Source organism: Conger conger, chromosome 7 (assembly GCF_963514075.1).
Source record: "Conger conger chromosome 7, fConCon1.1, whole genome shotgun sequence".
In the NCBI taxonomy this organism is placed as follows: domain Eukaryota; kingdom Metazoa; phylum Chordata; class Actinopteri; order Anguilliformes; family Congridae; genus Conger; species Conger conger.
This window is the reverse complement of record NC_083766.1, coordinates 52,052,737-52,071,294: the sequence shown is the minus strand read 5'-3', so window position 1 is coordinate 52,071,294 and position 18,558 is coordinate 52,052,737. Positions and strand designations below refer to the sequence as shown.

General features: G+C 38.8%; 3 protein-coding genes across 3 annotated transcripts; all 3 read left to right on the top strand.

Annotated features, from left to right (window-relative positions):
- Window positions 1–2,092: 2,092 nt before the first annotated feature.
- LOC133133322 (olfactory receptor 52D1-like) lies at window positions 2,093–3,037 on the top strand. The gene has a single exon (XM_061249427.1). It carries the CDS (start codon window positions 2,093–2,095, stop codon window positions 3,035–3,037), a length of 945 nt encoding a protein of 314 aa, XP_061105411.1.
- A 6,765-nt stretch (window positions 3,038–9,802) lies between these two features.
- LOC133133321 (olfactory receptor 52D1-like) lies at window positions 9,803–10,747 on the top strand. Its single transcript, XM_061249426.1, has one exon. The coding sequence runs from the start codon at window positions 9,803–9,805 to the stop codon at window positions 10,745–10,747; it is 945 nt and encodes a 314-aa protein (XP_061105410.1).
- A 5,559-nt stretch (window positions 10,748–16,306) lies between these two features.
- Window positions 16,307–17,251, top strand: LOC133133320 (olfactory receptor 4B13-like). Its single transcript, XM_061249425.1, has one exon. It carries the CDS (start codon window positions 16,307–16,309, stop codon window positions 17,249–17,251), a length of 945 nt encoding a protein of 314 aa, XP_061105409.1.
- Window positions 17,252–18,558: the final 1,307 nt, after the last annotated feature.

Here is an 18,558-nt window from a genome sequence, read left to right as displayed (position 1 = left end):
CTGAAGTAGGCTTGTTGGGTATAAAATTATTTTATAGAAGGCTAGTTTTATTTAGCTAGCGAGGTAAGTTTTTCAGCATGGCTAGGTGGATCATTAAAAAACAGGCCCCTTCAACCCCAGTGCATGCTGCCTCCACTGTCGAGCCCAGCACATCTACCAACACCAAGAAAGCGTCGGTGTTGGGGCTGCAAACTTGCATCTTCAACAAAATCTATAGACACCACCCTCCTGCTGTTACATGTCTGCTCCTGACTCAAATATGGATAGCCCATCCCAGCCAATTTTAAGTACACCCATTTGGACAAACTGTGAGAACCTTTGTGCAGGGCTGGTACCAGTCTTGACCATATTGACCTAGAATATTCTCTCTCGCATCGTGCCTGCTTTTGCTTTGCCAGACACAAAGATAGAGAAAAAAACAGGTACAATTACAGGTACTATTAATTAGGCTGATTAAAATTGGACTTTGATTACAAGTTATTAAAAGTGCACCAGGGATCACTGTAACATTGGGAAGTTATCAATAATATAAGATTTGTTTGCAACTCCATCCCAGAAGAACATTTAATTGGCTTGATTGACTTGAGTCAGCTTGATGCTTAATAGGTGTCAATCCAAATTCTCTCTCATCTCTGACCTGGGATACAATGCTGACAATTTAGTGTCTCAGTGGCGCTTCAGTGATGTCTGGAGTGAGGAGCAGTGTGCAGACTTTTCTGCAAGTTCTTTGAATAGTCGTTAGCTAAATTATATCATCGTTATTTTTTTGTGGTGATTTTGGGGTGATTCTAATCAATAACATACCCCAGCGACACTGAAGCAGATGTATTTAGCACATCTATAAAGATGACTATGTCTAATATAGTATAATGAAATGAAGGCTACACTATATTTACTTTATCTACGACCTACCCTGCTGTACGAGAACAAAGCTGTCCATGCACCCAGGCTAGCGCTACAAAAGCAGGAATGAAAACAAGAGCCTTGGTGGAAACATCCCTGCACTGCTCTACTCTGCTCCAAAATATCAAAAATCATATACACGCAGTGAGCACTTTATTAGGTATTTATCAGACTTATTTTTTAGACTTCTGCTGCTGTAGCCTATCCACTTAGAGTTATGATGCGTTGTGTGTTCAGAGATGCTCTTTTAATACCACTGTTGTAATGTGTGGTTATTTTTGTTACTGTCACCTCCCTGTCAGCTTTGACCAGTCTGGCCATTCTCCTCTGACCTCTCTCATTAACAAGGTGTTTCTGTCTGCAGAACTGCCGCTCACTGGATTTTTGATGTTTTTTGCACCATTCCCTGCAAACTCTACAGATTGTTGTGCATGAAAAGTTTGAGTTTAGGCAGGCATTGAGGCAATAAAAAACCCAGATAACTCGACAGTGAGGTGAGGAACTTGGTTTTTGGGCCATGAGCTCCTTCTGGACAGGAACTGTATGAAAGTTTCCGCCAAGGATTATAAAGGACTGTGCCAGTGCTTCCTGACCATAGGCCATCATATGGGTGCCACATTAGCATCAGGAATACATTGTCAGCTTGTAACATGTATAGCAGAATAATTATAGTAGTGAATATAACAGTATGACAAGCACCATTTTATAATTTTTATTTGTTAAAAATAAAACATTGCATACCACGTTTACATTTCATACCTGCCAAATATGAAGTGAAAATTCTACTTGAGTCCGGACAAATAAAAAAAATGGTATACTGTAAACGATTTGGGACTAGAATACGTCATTAACCTCAGTTTAGTGGTCATTTGGTCTTCGGGGATCATACAGTCTGTGATTGGGCAGCAAAGAAAGCCCACAGAATATAAGCAGTCATTCAGTGAGGCCTTTGGAGTGCAGGACAGAGGTGCCTTTCTTCCATGGAATCGCTGCCCACAAAGGAACAGATAACAACACAAGAACCTGGAACATTTTGTACATTTTGCTAATTCAGAAGAAGAATTTACAAAGCATGATTTGATTATGGACATTTCACACGTAATTCCAAGTAAGAAGTCTCACCCATACGAATGCAGCTACTGTTTTTCTGTTCAAGTTAACAATTTAAAGTAGAAACTTATTGAAACTTATGGATAATATATCCTATTATACAATATTCTCTCTCGCAAAACCCAAAGTGTCAGTGCCTGCTAAACATATTTATATTGCTTTATCCCTTATTCTCTACCTGATGATCATCATATTCAATTTGATACTAATATTTACTATCATCCTAGAAAAAACTCTCCACGAACCCATGTATATCTTCCTGTTAAATCTATGTGTTAATGGACTGTATGGAACATCTGGATTCTACCCTAAATTCCTATTTGATTTACTTTCTGATTCATTTGAGATTTCATACAGTTTATGCTTTGTACAAGGTTTTGTGATTCACTCCTCCGCTTTGTGTGAACTTGCAACATTAACAGTTATGGCTTATGACAGGTATATTGCAATATGCAGGCCTTTGAACTATCATTCCATTATGACACATACCCTTATTGTAAAATTGCTTCTGTTTTCCTGGCTTTTCCCTGCCTTTTCTTATGGTGGAGCACTACTGTTGACAAACAGTATGCCGTTATGTAGATCCCAAATTGATAAACTTTATTGTGATAATTTGGGTATAATGAAGCTGTCATGTAAATCCAGAACCAGTCATAATAGTTATGGACTTGTTATTTCCTTCATTTTTTTATTGATGGTAGGTTTCATAATTTATTCCTATATCATATTGATTTATAGTTGTGTACAGTGCACAGATAGTAAAAACAAATTTATGCAAACCTGTGTGCCACATTTGCTTTCCTTAATTAATTTTACATTTGCTTTACTTTTTGACACAATGTACAGTCGATATGGATCAATAGACTTCTCACAGGGTCTATATAACTTCCTAACCATAGAATTTCTGGTACTCCCACCTATTTTCAATCCTTTTATTTATGGCTTAAAATTGACTGAGGTTCGTAAAAGAGCCCTGAGAATGTTTATAAATGTGAAAGTAACTAACCTGTGTAAAGGGGAGTAATCTAATTGTTTAATCTGCCTGATGCAGGGTGTGTCTAAAGTTGGGCTGGGGTGATTATTGCCCACCCAGAGGAATCATCTTCCCATCCAATGAAAAACTATTTTTGAGCATTTATAGTTTTCTGTAATTTTGTCATTGGTCATCAAACAATGCACTGCTTTTCTATTGGGCATTTTGAAGGTGTGGGTGCGCTTAGTCAGTGCTCCTCCTTTACATTATTGCCAAACCACGACACTTCTTCACTTAACCGCTCAGATGCGGTTAAGTGAACTGCAAAACCGGTTTGTAGCTCGCTGCTCTCAGAAATCCAAATAAAACTGTTCATACCTTTGGTTCTTGTTCATTCTTTTCTGTGGTTCTTAAAAATGGTATTAGTAGTCTTACAGTTTAGTTTCACAGTTGAGTTTGCACTTTTTACAAGCTGTGAGTTTCTTTTAAGTTACGTTACATTACATTGCATTAATGGCATTTGGCAGACCCTCTTATCCAGAGCGACGTACAACAAAGTACATACCCATAACCAGGGATAAGTGCACTAAAAGACCCTAGAGGGAAGTACAATTTCAACTGCTACCTGTACAACAAAGATAAGGACCTATTTGAATTTATTTATTTTATTTATTTTAATTTTTTTTAACGCACAAACAAACAAGAAAGCAAAAGTGACCAAACTTAACTATCCAAACACTGCTTACTTAGCCAACTAAAAATACCGATACACAAAGTAAATCAGAAAGACAACAATTAAGGTCCGCAGGGAGGTAGGGAGGGACAGGGAGAGGTGCTGCTTGAAGAGGTGCGTCTTCAGTTTGCGCTTGAAGGTGGGGAGAGATTCTACAGTTCTGACCTCAACGGGGAGTTCATTCCACCACCGTGGAGCCAGAACAGACAGTAGTTGTGAGTGTGAGGTGGAGGTTCGGAGAGGGGGAGGTGCCAAGCGGCATGTGGAGGCTGAACAAAGAGGTCTAGCAGGGGTGTAGGGTCTGATGATTTTTTGTAGGTAAGCTGGGGAAGACCCCTTAACTGCTTGGAAGGCTAGCACCAATGTTTTGAATTTGATGCGAGCCATGACAGGCAGCCAGTGGAGGGAAGTAAGCAGGGGGGTGACGTGTGAGTATTTGGGAAGGTTGAAGACCAGACGAGCTGCTGCATTCTGGATAAGTTGGAGGGGTCTGATGGCGGACGCTGGGAGGCCAGCCAAGAGGGAATTGCAGTAGTCCAGGCGGAACAGAACCGTCGCTTGGACCAGGAGCTGGGTCGAGTAGGGGGTGAGAAAGGGACGGATTCTCCGTATGTTGTATGTTGTATTAGTTTCACAGTTGAGTTTGCACTTTTTACAAGCTGTGAGTTTCTTTTAAGTTACCAGCTGACTTGGTCACTATTGGTTTAGTGATTAACCAGCTATCAAGCCAGCTCCAGGCTAGCAATAGCTGATTTGCTTGTTGGGTATAAAATTATTTTATAGAAGGCTAGTTTTATTTATCCTTTCAGCATGGCTAGGTGGATCATTAAAAAACAGGCCCCTTCAACCCCAGTGCATGCTGCCTCCACTGTCGAGCCCAGCACATCTACCAACACCAAGAAAAGCGTTGGTGTTGGGGCTGCAAACTTGCATCCTCAACAAAATCTATAGACACCACCCTCCTGCTGTTACATGTCTGCTCCTGACTCAAATATGGATAGCCCATCCCAGCCAATTTTAAGTACACCCATTTGGACAAACTGTGTGAACCTTTGTGCAGGGCTGGTACCAGTCTTGACCATATTGACCTAGAATATTCTCTCTCGCATCATGCCTGCTTTTGCTTTGCCAGACACAAAGATAGAGAAAAAAACAGGTACAATTACAGGTACTATTAATTAGGCTGATTAAAATTGGACTTTGATTACAAGTTATTAAAAGTGCACCAGGGATCACTGTAACATTGGGAAGTTATCAATAATATAAGATTTGTCTGCAACTCCATCCCAGAAGAACATTTAATTGGCTTGATTGACTTGAGTCAGCTTGATGCTGAATAGGTGTCAATCCAAATTCTCTCTCATCTCTGACCTGGGATACAATGCTGACAATTTAGTGTCAGTGGCGCTTCAGTGATGTCTGGAGTGAGGAGCAGTGTGCAGACTTTTCTGCAAGTTCTTTGAATAATCATTAGCTAAATGATATCATCGTTATTTTTTGTGGTGATTTTGTGGTGATTCTAATCAATAACATACCCCAGCGACACTGAAGCAGATGTATTTAGCACATCTATAAAGATGACTATGTCTAATATAGTATAATGAAATGAAGGCTACACTATATTTACTTTATCTACGACCTACCCTGCTGTACGAGAACAAAGCTGTCCATGCACCCAGGCTAGCGCTACAAAAGCAGGAATGAAAACAAGAGCCTTTGTGGAAACATCCCTGCACTGCTCTACTCTGCTCCAAAATATCAAAAATAATATACACGCAGTGAGCACTTTATTAGGTATTTATCAGACTTATTTTTTTGACTTCTGCTCCTGTAGCCTATCCACTTAGAGTTATGATGCGTTGTGTGTTCAGAATTGCTCTTTTACATACCACTGTTGTAATGTGTGGTTATTTTTGTTACTGTCACCTCCCTGTCAGCTTTGACCAGCTTTGACTTCTCCTCTGACCTCTCTCATTAACAAGGCATTTCTGTCTGCAGAACTGCCGCTCACTGGATTTTTGATGTTTTTTGCACCATTCCCTGCAAACTCTACAGATTGTTGTGCATGGAAATCCCAGGAGATCAGCAGTTTCTGAGATTCTCAAACCACCCTGTCTGGCACCGACAATCATTCCACGGTCAAAGTCACTTCGATCACATTTCCTCCCCATTCTGACATTTGTTCTGAACAACAGCTGAACCTCTTGACCAGATTTGCATGCTTTTATGCATTTAGTTGTGGCAGCATGATCGGCTGTTTAATATTTGCATTAACAAGCTGGTGTACAGGTCTACCTCATAAATTGCTCACTAATAAATTGTACACTCACCGAGCACTTTATTTTACTTAAATACATATTCATGTGATTATCTAATCAGCCAATTGTGTGGCAGCAGTGCAATGCATACATTTATGTAGATACGTGTTATGCCGGGGGGAACAGAGGAACCAGTAGCGGACAGGGGTGCAGAAAAATGGCAGGTTTTAATACAGCAGGGGCAGACAGAGTGTAGTCAACAAACAAGCCAAGGTCCAAATCCAGGGGGTCAGTCCAAACAGGCAGAGGTACAAAAAATCCAAAACACAAAGAAGAGTCCAAGGAAGCAGGCAGGGGTCAAAACCAGAAAACCAGATAACCAGATAACCAAGGGCAAGGGAAAGGATTCAGGAACAAGGGCAAGGGCAAGGAAAACAAGGAGGCTAGAACTGGGGGACGGAATACAAGGGCTCGGGAACAGAACAGGACAAGACGAACTAGCAGCGTGCAACTGAAAAGGACAGGTATGTAGGGACTACAACTTCCACATTCCCACAGGAAAATTGTGCGACGTCCACCACGAATGATGTCTAACTTGGTTCAGCCAATCCCGTAATGGCGGGAGCAATAAACGGTCCCGTATAACAGCAAGACACGTTCTTGGGATTTCTCTCTCTTCTGCTTTTTCTGCTTCTTCTGCTTCTCTTCTTCGACGCACCCTTTTTGGCCATTCGCTTCAGCTCATCTGCTCCGAGACTCGGACTAAGGCTGAATGCTGCACAGCGCACTACCAGGCCTACGGACACACCCAGTTACCTTGCGGTAACTTCTTGGCCTATAGCGAGTGGAAACTGGTGTACGCGGAACGCAACATCAGTTTACTCCTGCAAAGCTAACCAACGAACAATAGCAACGAACTTTCCACCCGGAAAAGGGACCAACGAACATCCTTCCAGCAACCGAGCGGACCAGACGACAACGCGCGGCTAAGACGCACCAGCCTGCGCATCTCTCCGGGACACACATTCACAGCACCATCGCGGCTCCGACAAGGACAGCACGTCTTTTGGATCCAATGCGTATGGACTCAGTAAGAGAACAAACATTCAGGCATAGCCAGTGTTTAGTTTAGTCTTAACTGTTTTTGTGAATCTGTGTTTCCATATTTGCCGTCTTATCATTGGAATGTATGTTAGCTATATATGTACGTGAATTGATTTGCCGTCTTTTGCGCATATATAGAGTAAACTACGCAAGTAGTCTTCTCACAGCTAACAATAACTAACACACCGAGAACTCTAGCTTACCCAAGCTAGCTACTCCCACTTTTACCTTTCCTTTGTTCAAGCGACACGCGGGCTTGCGCGCGCCACACACACGCACACACACACACATACCCAATTAAATTTCCTTACTAACTTCTCGTTAGTTTATCTGTTCTGTGTTTTACGTTTGTTTAATAAATATATTTTATTAAACCCCGGTGTCCGTTTTGGAATCACATAGACATGAGAGCCGAGTAAAGCAGTCTTTCGAAGAACTTCCAACCTTCAGGTTATCGGTATGTTTAATCATTAATATTGGTTATTTTAATTATTAATTAAAATACTAAATTTGTGGTTAGATATTTCTGATAAAAGTAATTTTATGAGACTGATTACTTTTTGCAGTTATACTGCTACACAACGTTTAACTGGCGCCCCGGTTTCGTAGAGAGTAAAATCCCTGCGTTATTTGGCGGCCCGTGCGAGGACCCTACATAATTTGGAGTCCCGTGCGAGGACTCCTACAGGTATAAATACACAGGGGAATGAGACAAACTAGGCGGGGCATGGGAGTGAGGGCGGTCTAACAAATAAACATCAGGTGAGACACATGAAAGGGTAATAGGACAATAACGAGGGGGAAACGAAAACGCGGACTGGATTCACAATGACACATGTAATACAACCGGCTCCAGACTAGAGAGTAAACAATTGCAGAGAATCAGGAGATGCAGGGATAGAGAGAGACAGAAGCGAATACTTCGCTGAAACTAAGCAAGTCATCCGTGATAGAATAGGGAATTGAAACTGGAGATGCGTTAGTAAGTTAGTGAAGTGATTTAAATTACAAATACCCAAAACTAGTGAATGTTAGTTTGTAACATATTAGTGTGTTAGTATAATTAGTACTGTACAAATTCTATGTTAGTTGGGATTAGTATATTAGTGCTTTGTACAAACATGAAATGGAGAGAAAGCAGGAAGTAAGGAATGTAAGATTGGAAGGAAGACTTAACCCCGGAACTACCGTAAATACCCGAATAGTGGGGCACGCAGACAAGGGAGTGACTGGGCTAGAAAACATTCAGACTCAGACATCACAGGGGAAGACAAAGTGCAAAGACTAACGAATATAAACAGAAATCTATAAACAGACATGAAATATGAAAAATAATAAATTACAAGAATAAATAATACTAAACAATGATACACTAACACACAGAACACAGGAACATAACAATACGGGTCAGAAGCTTCAGATAATGTTCAGATCAACCATCAGAATGGGGAAATATGATCTAAGTAACTTTGACCAGTTTGCAAAGAATGGTGTAAAAAAATAAAAAATCCAGTTCTGCCTTTTTAATGAGAGACGTATGTAGAAGAGCATCTTTGAACACAATGCATCATAACTATAGGATAGGCTACAGAAGTAGAAGTCTAATAAATACCTAATAAAGTGCTCCATGGGTATATATCATTCATATAAAGTATATGAAATTATTTAATTAATTTGGTTTAAAAGTCTGAATATACTCTGGTTTTGCTGTTTTGTATAAGCAAAGCATACCAAATGCCACTCTTTGTGAGAATGCAGTTCATATATTCATGAGCAAATGTCATTTTCAAATAAAAGAGTGCTAGCACATAATATTGGCTTTGACGGGATATGTGTCTGTTTCTTTAAATTCCCATCAGAACACTTTCTGGTGACTCCCTTGAAACAGGTTAACTCAGTCCTGTGAGAATCATTTGTGCTGTGCACTGCATTTCCTCAACTAAAAGAAAACACACCCCATTCTGGGACGATATTTAAGCAGACTGGGGAGGGCATGAATTTGCAACATTACAGGTCAAAGGACTTACAAGGGGGATCACTTCTAACAGCAGGTAAGTGAAAGCAGGTAACAAAACACAAACCTTGCTTTGTATACCATTACATTGAATGCAACTGTCCTTTTTTTTTCTTGTTATTTGTTTTATTTTTGTTTTTTTGGTAGGAGACTATTTTACTTGCTGTTTTAATAAGAACTATACATGTAGTTCTTATGTGGTTCATACATATAGATTCAGACCTGGAGTCAATCAATAATTGTCCTTAACTGACTCAGAATTTAATGCAACTGTTAATTTGTTCATTCACAAACAGCAGTTAGCAGCATCCAGTGATCAGCAGAATTTTTTTTAATATACTTTTTTATATATACTTGCACATAATTCATATTTAAGGACAAAGGTGGGTTCACACCATGTCCCAAAGAATGTTATGTGTATATTGAAGAAACACTTCCATGCTGAGAAATGCTGAGAAAAAAGAATTAAAGAAAATAATTGCTAATCAATTTATATTATGAAGGAAATGTAATTTTTTTTTTTAATTTAATTTCTTTTTCCCTTTTTTCTTTTTAAAACATGCAGGATGACCCAGGAAGGAAATATAATTGCTGCTTAGGCATGTCTGAGTCTTGAGCACAGTTTTACTATAAGTTTTTGGTCTTTGGTCCATTTCCTTGGATAATATTGTAATATAATCAGTAACAAGCAGTTAAAGAGGATATTGATGGACAACATATCCTATGTGATCTTTACAGTTTCTGGACCAAAGGATTTCAAAGCAAATAAGTATGTCTACTTTGCTTTTACTATTATGGTCTATTTTTTAATTATTTTATTTAATCTGACTCTCATTGTGACTATTATTCGAGAAAGAGCACTCCATGAGCCCATGTACATCTTCCTGTGTAACTTGTGTTTTAATGGACTGTATGGAACAGCTGGTTTCTACCCTAAATTCATATCTGATATATTGCATGAAACTTATGTGATCTCATATACTTGGTGTTTCTTGCAAGCATTTGTTATCTATACATCTTCTATGTGTGAGTACACAACTTTAGTAGTAATGGCTTATGACAGGTATGTGGCAATATGCAAGCCTTTAGAGTATCACTCTATCATGACAACTCGGGCAATTGTAAAATTACTTGTATTTTGTTGGGTTTTCCCATTTATTGCTATGTCCAATGCAATTGTGTTAGCAAGCAGGTTGCCATTATGTGGATTTCATATTGATAGACTCTACTGTGATAACTGGTCAGTTGTGAAGCTGTCTTGTGTGCCGACTACAACTAACAATATCTATGGGTTTGTTGTAATCATGTTGTTTATGGCACATGCCGTATTTATTGTGTATTCCTATATGAAATTGGTCCATGCATGCCAAAAATCAAAGGAGAACAAAAACAAATTTATGCAGACCTGTATGCCACATTTGCTTTCCTTAATCAACTTTACAATAGCTGTACTTTTTGATGTAATGTTCAGTCGATATGGATCAAGGGATTTCCCAAACAGTGTACGTGACTTCCTGCAGCTTGAAATACTACTATTCCCCCCTCTCTTTGATCCAGTCATATATGGGTTAAAGCTGACTGAGATACGTAAAAGAGTTCTGCAAAAACATAAGGAACGTAAAATTAATGTTTCTCGACCTAAAAGAAATTAAGATGTTTTCCTTTCCACGCGTATTCCACAGTAAAATCTGTTATACTATATATGTTATGTGTGTTGTAGTCCATTTATTTGTATTATTGCATAAATATGCATTGAATGTTCAGATGAAGGGTGGTGTGTTCACTGGACGCCTCTAAAGTGACATGAAAAAGCATTTTCTCTCTTCCTGACTTCCTCTAATTTATTTCATTTCTTTATTGAAAAGAAAATCTACCAAGCAGCGAAATCACCCTTGTGAAAAAGTAATTGCCACCTTAATCTTAATAGCTGGTTGCACCGCCTTTAGCAGCAATAACTGCTGCAATAAAACATTTTCTATCATTTTATATAATTTGGTATCCCATGTTCAAAGGAAAATTCAGAAGAAATGAGAAAAAAGTTGTTGAAATATATCAACGCCATTTCTAAGGCTCTGGGAGTCCAGCGAAAGAGTAGCAAGGTGGAAATCAATGCTAACCAAGAAAAACATCAACGCTCATATCACAATTGCAAAAAAGCACCTGGATAATCCCCAAGCCTTTTATATTGTTCTATAGACAGACAAGTCAAAAGTGGAACATTTTGAACAATGCAGGTCCCATTAACTCTGGCATTAAGCAAATACAGCATTTCACAGTAAGAACATACCAAAAGTCAAACGTAGTGGTGTCAGTGTGATAGTGTGCGGATGCCTTGCTGCCGTGGGACCTGGACAACTCATTATTGAGGGAACCATGAATTCTGCTCTGTACCAGAAAATTCTTCAGTAGAATGTCTATTCACCTGTCCATGAACTGAAGCTGTAATTGGGTTATTACATCTAATTGACTGAAAATAATCAAAGTTAAAGTTTTGGAGTGGTCTAGTCAAAGTCTTGACTTGAATCAAATAGAAATGCTGTGGCAGAACCTGAAAACCTGAAAGCAGTTCATGCTCAAAAACCTACCGATTTGTCTTTATTAAATCAGAGAGATTGTAATTATTGCTGCTAAAGGTTATTAAGGGGGCAATTACTTTTTCACAGGGGTGGCATGGATGTCTGATGAATCTTTTCATTAAATCAATCATTTAAAAAAATGTGTTTTGTGTTTACTCTGGTTCCCTTTGTCTCATATTAATTTTGTCTGAAACCATTCAATGTGAAAAATATGCAATAATAGAGGAAATCAGGAAGGGGGGAAATACTTTATCACGGCACTGTATATCAACGGAAACGTTTTGTTTTGGGCACGCCGAGGTACAGAGAGTTGGGAGGAGATGTGCTTCTATTGTTGCTATGATACGCTGAAGCAGCAGCATTGGTGTCAGGTGCACCACATCAGATAAAATACTCTTTAATAAAATCTGAGGATGTGCACTTTAACCATTTATTAATTGTGTGATTCCAAATCTAAAATTGTGGGTAATCAGAGGCAAATCAAGACATAATGGGTGCCAGACGTTATGGAGGGCACTGTGCTTCAATTTTGTTTTGGAAATGGACTAGGCTGTCGGGACTGTTCCTCGGTAGCCCTTCATTTTTAATATATGTATTTGACACTTGCTTATCTGTAAACACTAGAACTGAAGCCAGAGCTCCAAATACCAAAAAAAAAATGCCATTGAGAAACAAATTATCAATGATGATCCAAATGGCCGCCTTTTACTGAGGCATCTTTGTATCTATCTCTAAGAATGTCATTCTTTTGTTCACAAGGGCAACCAAACTAAGTTATTCAACCCTAAAAGCCAAGTCAACTATGCAAAATAGTGGTGATAAATGTATACATCTATGTTGATACATCTTCAACAGAGGAAAATCAGATGTGGGCATATTTTTATAGCTTCATTCTTTCATCATTTCACGGAGATACAGTAAAACCCCATGATGACGCACACGCAGCAATGGAAATATGGATATAACACAATCATGGCTTGATTACCGTTTCCTCATATTTTCAAATGTAAATGATATAACACATTATTACAAAGACATTTATTACTAAACTGTCCTTTAGTATGGCAATTGGGGCCACAGTATTTTGGCACTGTAAACCAAGGCAATGTCATTTCTAGCAAAATTTATGTATAGTTATATTTGTCATGTGCATATTTGTAATAATCGGCTTCATTTCCTAAATATTTAACCCCTCGGGTAAAACTAACATTTAAGTTGAACCGGTGGGTTTATTTGCATGCATTCCCTTTCTCACAGTCGAATTTGCAATCAATCTGGTCACACAATAAACTGTCTGAAAGTAAAAATTCACCGTTCTGTCCATTCTACTACTTTACGATGCCATTGGTTTTGCAACAATGGTTGCTTATTTTGTAACAGGTGTAGAGGAAAAAACAAGGTCCTCACCTCCTACAGTATGTGTTTTGGAAATCCGTAGACATATCACATGGTACCTGCATTTTAAATAAAATGGAGTAAACAAGGAAAGGGCCTGGAAAAGGCCTGGAAAAGGCGTGGTGACTGGCCCGATGTTGAAGGACACTTCACAACTGGGGTGATTCCATCCTTATTCCTAGAACCTTGCATGTCCATATTTTTCCAAACACACACACACACACTCCAGCTTGTGAGTATCACAGAGACTTGTAAAATATCTTCAATTAGACTTTTACATTACATTATTGGCATTTGGTAGTCGCTCTTATCCAGAGTGATTTACAGTTGATTAGGCTAAGCCTACCCACTATGCTACAGGCCGCCCCACATTTATACAACTTTGTTTAGTTTAATTTCATAATTTAGGTATAAATAAAGTGAGAATTTTTGATCTAGAAATCTGGGTAATGTTGTTCTCGTTTGCAAGGAAATACTGAGAATCGCAAATGTAAGACAGGAAAACAATACATGTCGAAACTCTGAGCAAAATCAGAGTGGGATATGCAGAACTACTAAAGATCTATGAAGCAAAATGTAGCAGTGTACCACCATGGTGTTCCTTTAGTGTCTCCAAATGTATCCAAAGGGCTACATTTTGCATTGCTAATATATTTTAAAATATATTTTATTTTACGATTGGTTTTATATAATTTAATCAACTAAAAAATTATAGAAATTTACTCTCAGCATATTCAACATCTTCTTAGATATGATTTTGATGAGGCCCTAAAAGGCATTAGCTTGTATTTCAACATTAGTACTCAAAGTGATGGAATAAGGAATAATGTAAGGAATACACCATGACGAGGTGGTCGGGTGGTTCTTTGCCCCCACATTGTGCGTTAAAACTGTGTAATGACCACCTCAGAGTGGATTATTCTGCTTATACCATGGCCTTTTACCAAAGATTCAAAAAATAAGCTGGGGTCGTTCATATTTTGGGGCCTGAAAATAAAACCTCAACTTCTAACTTTTTTGCTGGCTCTATATAGAGCCAGATTAGAGACTTTATACACTGACTGAGTACTTTATTCGGTATTTATTAGACTTATTTTCTGCTGCTGTAGCCTATCCACAGTTATGATGTGTTGTGTGTTCAGAGATGTTCTTCTGCATACCAGTGTTGTAATGTGTGATTATTTGCGTTACTGTCACCTTCCTGTCAGCTTTGACCAGTCTGGCCATTCTCCTGTGATGTCTCTCATTAAATGGCTGTCTCGAGAACTGCTGCTCACTGACAATCATTCCATGGTCAAAGTCACTTAGATCTGTGGCCACTCCCTCAGCACTCACAACATGCCCCAGGAAAGTCGTTTCTCGCCTCAGCAGATTGCACTTTTTAGAGCTCAGGTGTAGGTCAGCTTGGCGGATGGCAGTGAGGACCTCACAAAGGTTGGTCAGGGTACGGCTAAAGGCTATTGCATGCATCAGCAGGACGTTGAGATATACAACACTGGTTCCGGGACACGTTGGTGAGCACTCTCTCCATGAGATGCTCAAAGGTGGCTGGTGTGTTGCAGAGCCTGAACGGTATGACTGAACTGCAACAGGCCCTGGCCGATAGTGAACACCGTCTTGTGTGTTGTTTCGGTGGCCAGCTCACTGTGGAGGTCAAGGGAGCAGAACCAGCTGGAGCCAGCAGGGCGTGATCGAGGTGATTGAGGGCGTCATCGAGAAACAGTCTTTCTTGGCTATGGGCACGGCTGGGGCCCAGGGGCTGTTAGAGGGCTCGATGATGCCTGCTGCCGCCATCTCTTGGATCTTTTCCCCCGCAGTCTGCTGCTTTGCTAGTGCTAGCCGATGGGAGCGCAGCCAGATGGGAGCTGTAGTTCCACTGTCCATGTCGTGCCGGACCAGGCCGGTTCGTGTGCAGTCCTCATCTCTAGCCGTGAAAATGTCAACAAACTCATTCAGGAGGGCGTGGAGCTGCTGCTGCTGTTCATGATTTGAGCCAATTTATATGTTGACAGTATCTCAGACCTGTTTGTGACTGTTTTAAAGGTCATACAGACCTTAATTTTTGCCTTCATTGTTTTGTATTTGTAGCACTTTATACCTAAATTATGATAATAAAAACTAAATAAACACACCTGTCAACTTAGTTGCAAAATGGTACAAGCTTGTCATAAAGCCTCAAAATAGAACACTGCAAAAATTAGTGAGGGTTGCCAGATTGGGAATCTGCTATGAAATACTGTGTTGGATACATGCAAAATAAAAACGTCATTAAAATAATTCTTAATTAAACATATACAAATATTTGTCATGCTAAACTATTAATTAATTCCCCAAGTTCAAATTATCATAGGACAGTAAACAATGTGGCAAATGACATCATTCAGAGAGGAGATAAAACTCCAACTATACAATCCTATGATCAGCAGTTTGCTTTCAGTACCTGGAACACTTCCATCTCACTACAGGTAAGAACATTTTCTTGGATCAATAGCAATATAAAACAACAATAGATCTTTGAGAAACAAGATTTGTATTTTTCATAACTGACAAAGTGATGCTTTCAGAACATGGTGAGAAAATGCAGCAATTCATTCTTAGGATATTCAGTAGTATTATACAGAGTGTATTTGATCAACTTAAGTCCTTAAAGTGATAGAAATGTAATTGTTTGCATTTCTGTAACATGTCTTTCTCATCAAAAAAAGAGTGTAGATGAGCATATATCCACTAATGGCTAGCATTAATGTCCAAAGAAATGGGTCCCTACACACTCAAAATTGCACCCAAACAATTGCAGTGCCAGTTCCTTATATTCATGTGGTTGCTGAATACATATAAAATACAGGATGATACATTAATAAACCCAAGGCTAAAACCAAGAGTAGACATTCAGAACTATTTATTGTTTAACCAATCAATCTAACACATCTGGGCAACAAGAAACACCTGTCAGTCATGTTTCAATACTTTGGCTCACCTAAACATTTGGTGGTCTGATACAAAAGGTGATATGTTCTAAGTCGTAACTAATCTAGATACAAATACCAGGAAATAAAAGCTGAAATTCAGATCTGTCATGTACATATTTTGACCTCAAACTAAAAATACATTCAACCACACTTTATCTTCTTGTGAATATTTTGTGGTTTTAATTGTATTTTTTGGCTGTTTTAATGAAAGAACATGGTGATGAAATGTTCTAATAAAAACTGCTTTTCCCCCATAGAATTCATTCACCACATGGAGAACATATCTTTCAATATGGTATTCACCCTTTCTGGCCTTAAGGAGTCAAAAGTAAACAGATATATATATTTTGTTTTTGTTTTAATTGTTTACTTGCTAATTATTTTATTTAATGTGACTGTGATTGTGACAATTATTCTAGAGAGAGCACTCCATGAGCCCATGTACATCTTCCTGTGTAACCTGTGTTTTAATGGACTGTATGGAACTGCTGGCTTCTACCCTAAATTCCTGTCTGACTTAGTGTATGGCATTCATCTCATCTCATACAATGGCTGCTTGCTACAAATATTTGTAATATACAGTTATGGAGTGTGTGAGTATTCAACATTAATGATAATGGCTTATGACAGGTTTGTTGCAATATGCAAACCGTTGGAGTATCACATGAAAATGGCTTCTAAGACAATTGGGAGATTAATTTTGTTTTCATGGTCATTTGCCTTTCTTACTGTATTTGGTGGAATTGTGTTAACAAGCAGATTGCGATTATGTGGATCCCACATTGATAAATCCTACTGTGACAACTGGTCAGTTGTGAAGTTGTCTTGTCTACCAACTACAGTTAATAATGTGTATGGTTTTTTTGTTATCCTTTCAGCAGTAGTACAGGGATTATTTGTTGTGTATTCCTATATGCGGTTGATTAATGCATGCAGAAAATCAAAGGAGAATAAGAAGAAATTTATGCAGACCTGTGTACCACATTTGCTTTCATTAATCAACTTTACACTAGCTATTCTTTTTGACACAATGTTCAGTCGATATGAGTCAAGGGATTTCCCACAAAGTTTACGTAACTTCCTGCAACTGGAATTTCTAATAATTCCCCCACTTTTGAATCCCATTATGTATGGGCTGAAACTAGCGAAGATACGCAAAGTAGTTTTTCGACATCATAGGCAAATTGAAGATTCACTGCATACAAAAAAAAGATAATGTATGATACATAATGTATATGTGTTTTGTATCTTTACTCCAATTGCATTTGATGATAGTGGCCTCAGGGAATGGGGAGAAGCTGCGATAATTTGCAATGAGCCAAAGCTCTTCCATTTCCTGTGAATGGGGCGGACTCAGGCCAATGAATGAATGAATTAGGGATTGTTATGAATTAAAGATTTTTTATTTTTATTTTGCATAAACACTCTTAGGCCTAGAAGATTGGAGACCTGTTTTCCACATGCCCACTGCAAAAGCTTGGCTTGGCTAGTTGTAAGCTAGCCTTTCCACTCTTTATTCTTCATTAGTGGGCTAGCTATAAGCTAGCACACGAATGTTATCTCTACTCTTTATTCTTTATTAGTGGGCTAGCTATAAGCTAGCACACGTATGTTATCTCTACTCTTTATTCTTTATTAGTGGGCTAGCTATAAGCTAGCACACGTATGTTATCTCCACTCTTTATTCTTTATTAGTGGGCTAGCTATAAGCTAGCACACGTATGTTATCTCTACTCTTTATTCTTTATTAGTGGGCTAGCTATAAGCTAGCACACGTATGTTATCTCCACTCTTTATTCTTTATTAGTGGGCTAGCTATAAGCTAGCACACGTATGTTATCTCCACTCTTTATTCTTTATTAGTGGGCTAGCTATAAGCAAGCACACGTATGTTATCTCTACTCTTTATTCTTTATTAGTGGGCTAGCTTTAAGCTAGCACACGTATGTTATCTCTACTCTTTATTCTTTATTAGTGGGATATCTGTAATCTAGCACACTTACGCATTACGTCGCTAGCTGTACGCAAGCACACTATGTTATCTCCACTATTTTTCCTTTATCCTTCATTCTCCAGTTTTTCGGCACTGAACTACTTTGCCATACTTTAACCTAGAAACTGTGTTAAAACTTTAAACTATTCAGCTTGCTTAGGAATGGCGTGATATTCCTTTTCATACTGATATATTTTGTACTTTTCTATTATTTAAAGGTACAATAGGTAATTTGGGACTTCTCATGGTCAAGAGAGGAATAGTAGCAACAAACACCTTCAAACCACAACACTGTTTATCCCTCCCCCTTCTCTCTAAACAAGCTGACGTTGACATTGGCTGTGGCAATTAGAACCAATTTTCAACGAATTAGCTTGAAGTATTGTACAGTTCTACAATGTTTTGAGGCCGTCGGGCCATCAGCTATATATTTTGAAACCCGAATTTAAGGACTGTAAACACAGTCAGAGGGTGAGTCAACATGTCAGTGAGCCTTTTTCAATGATAGGAAGGGATTTACAATGGTCTTG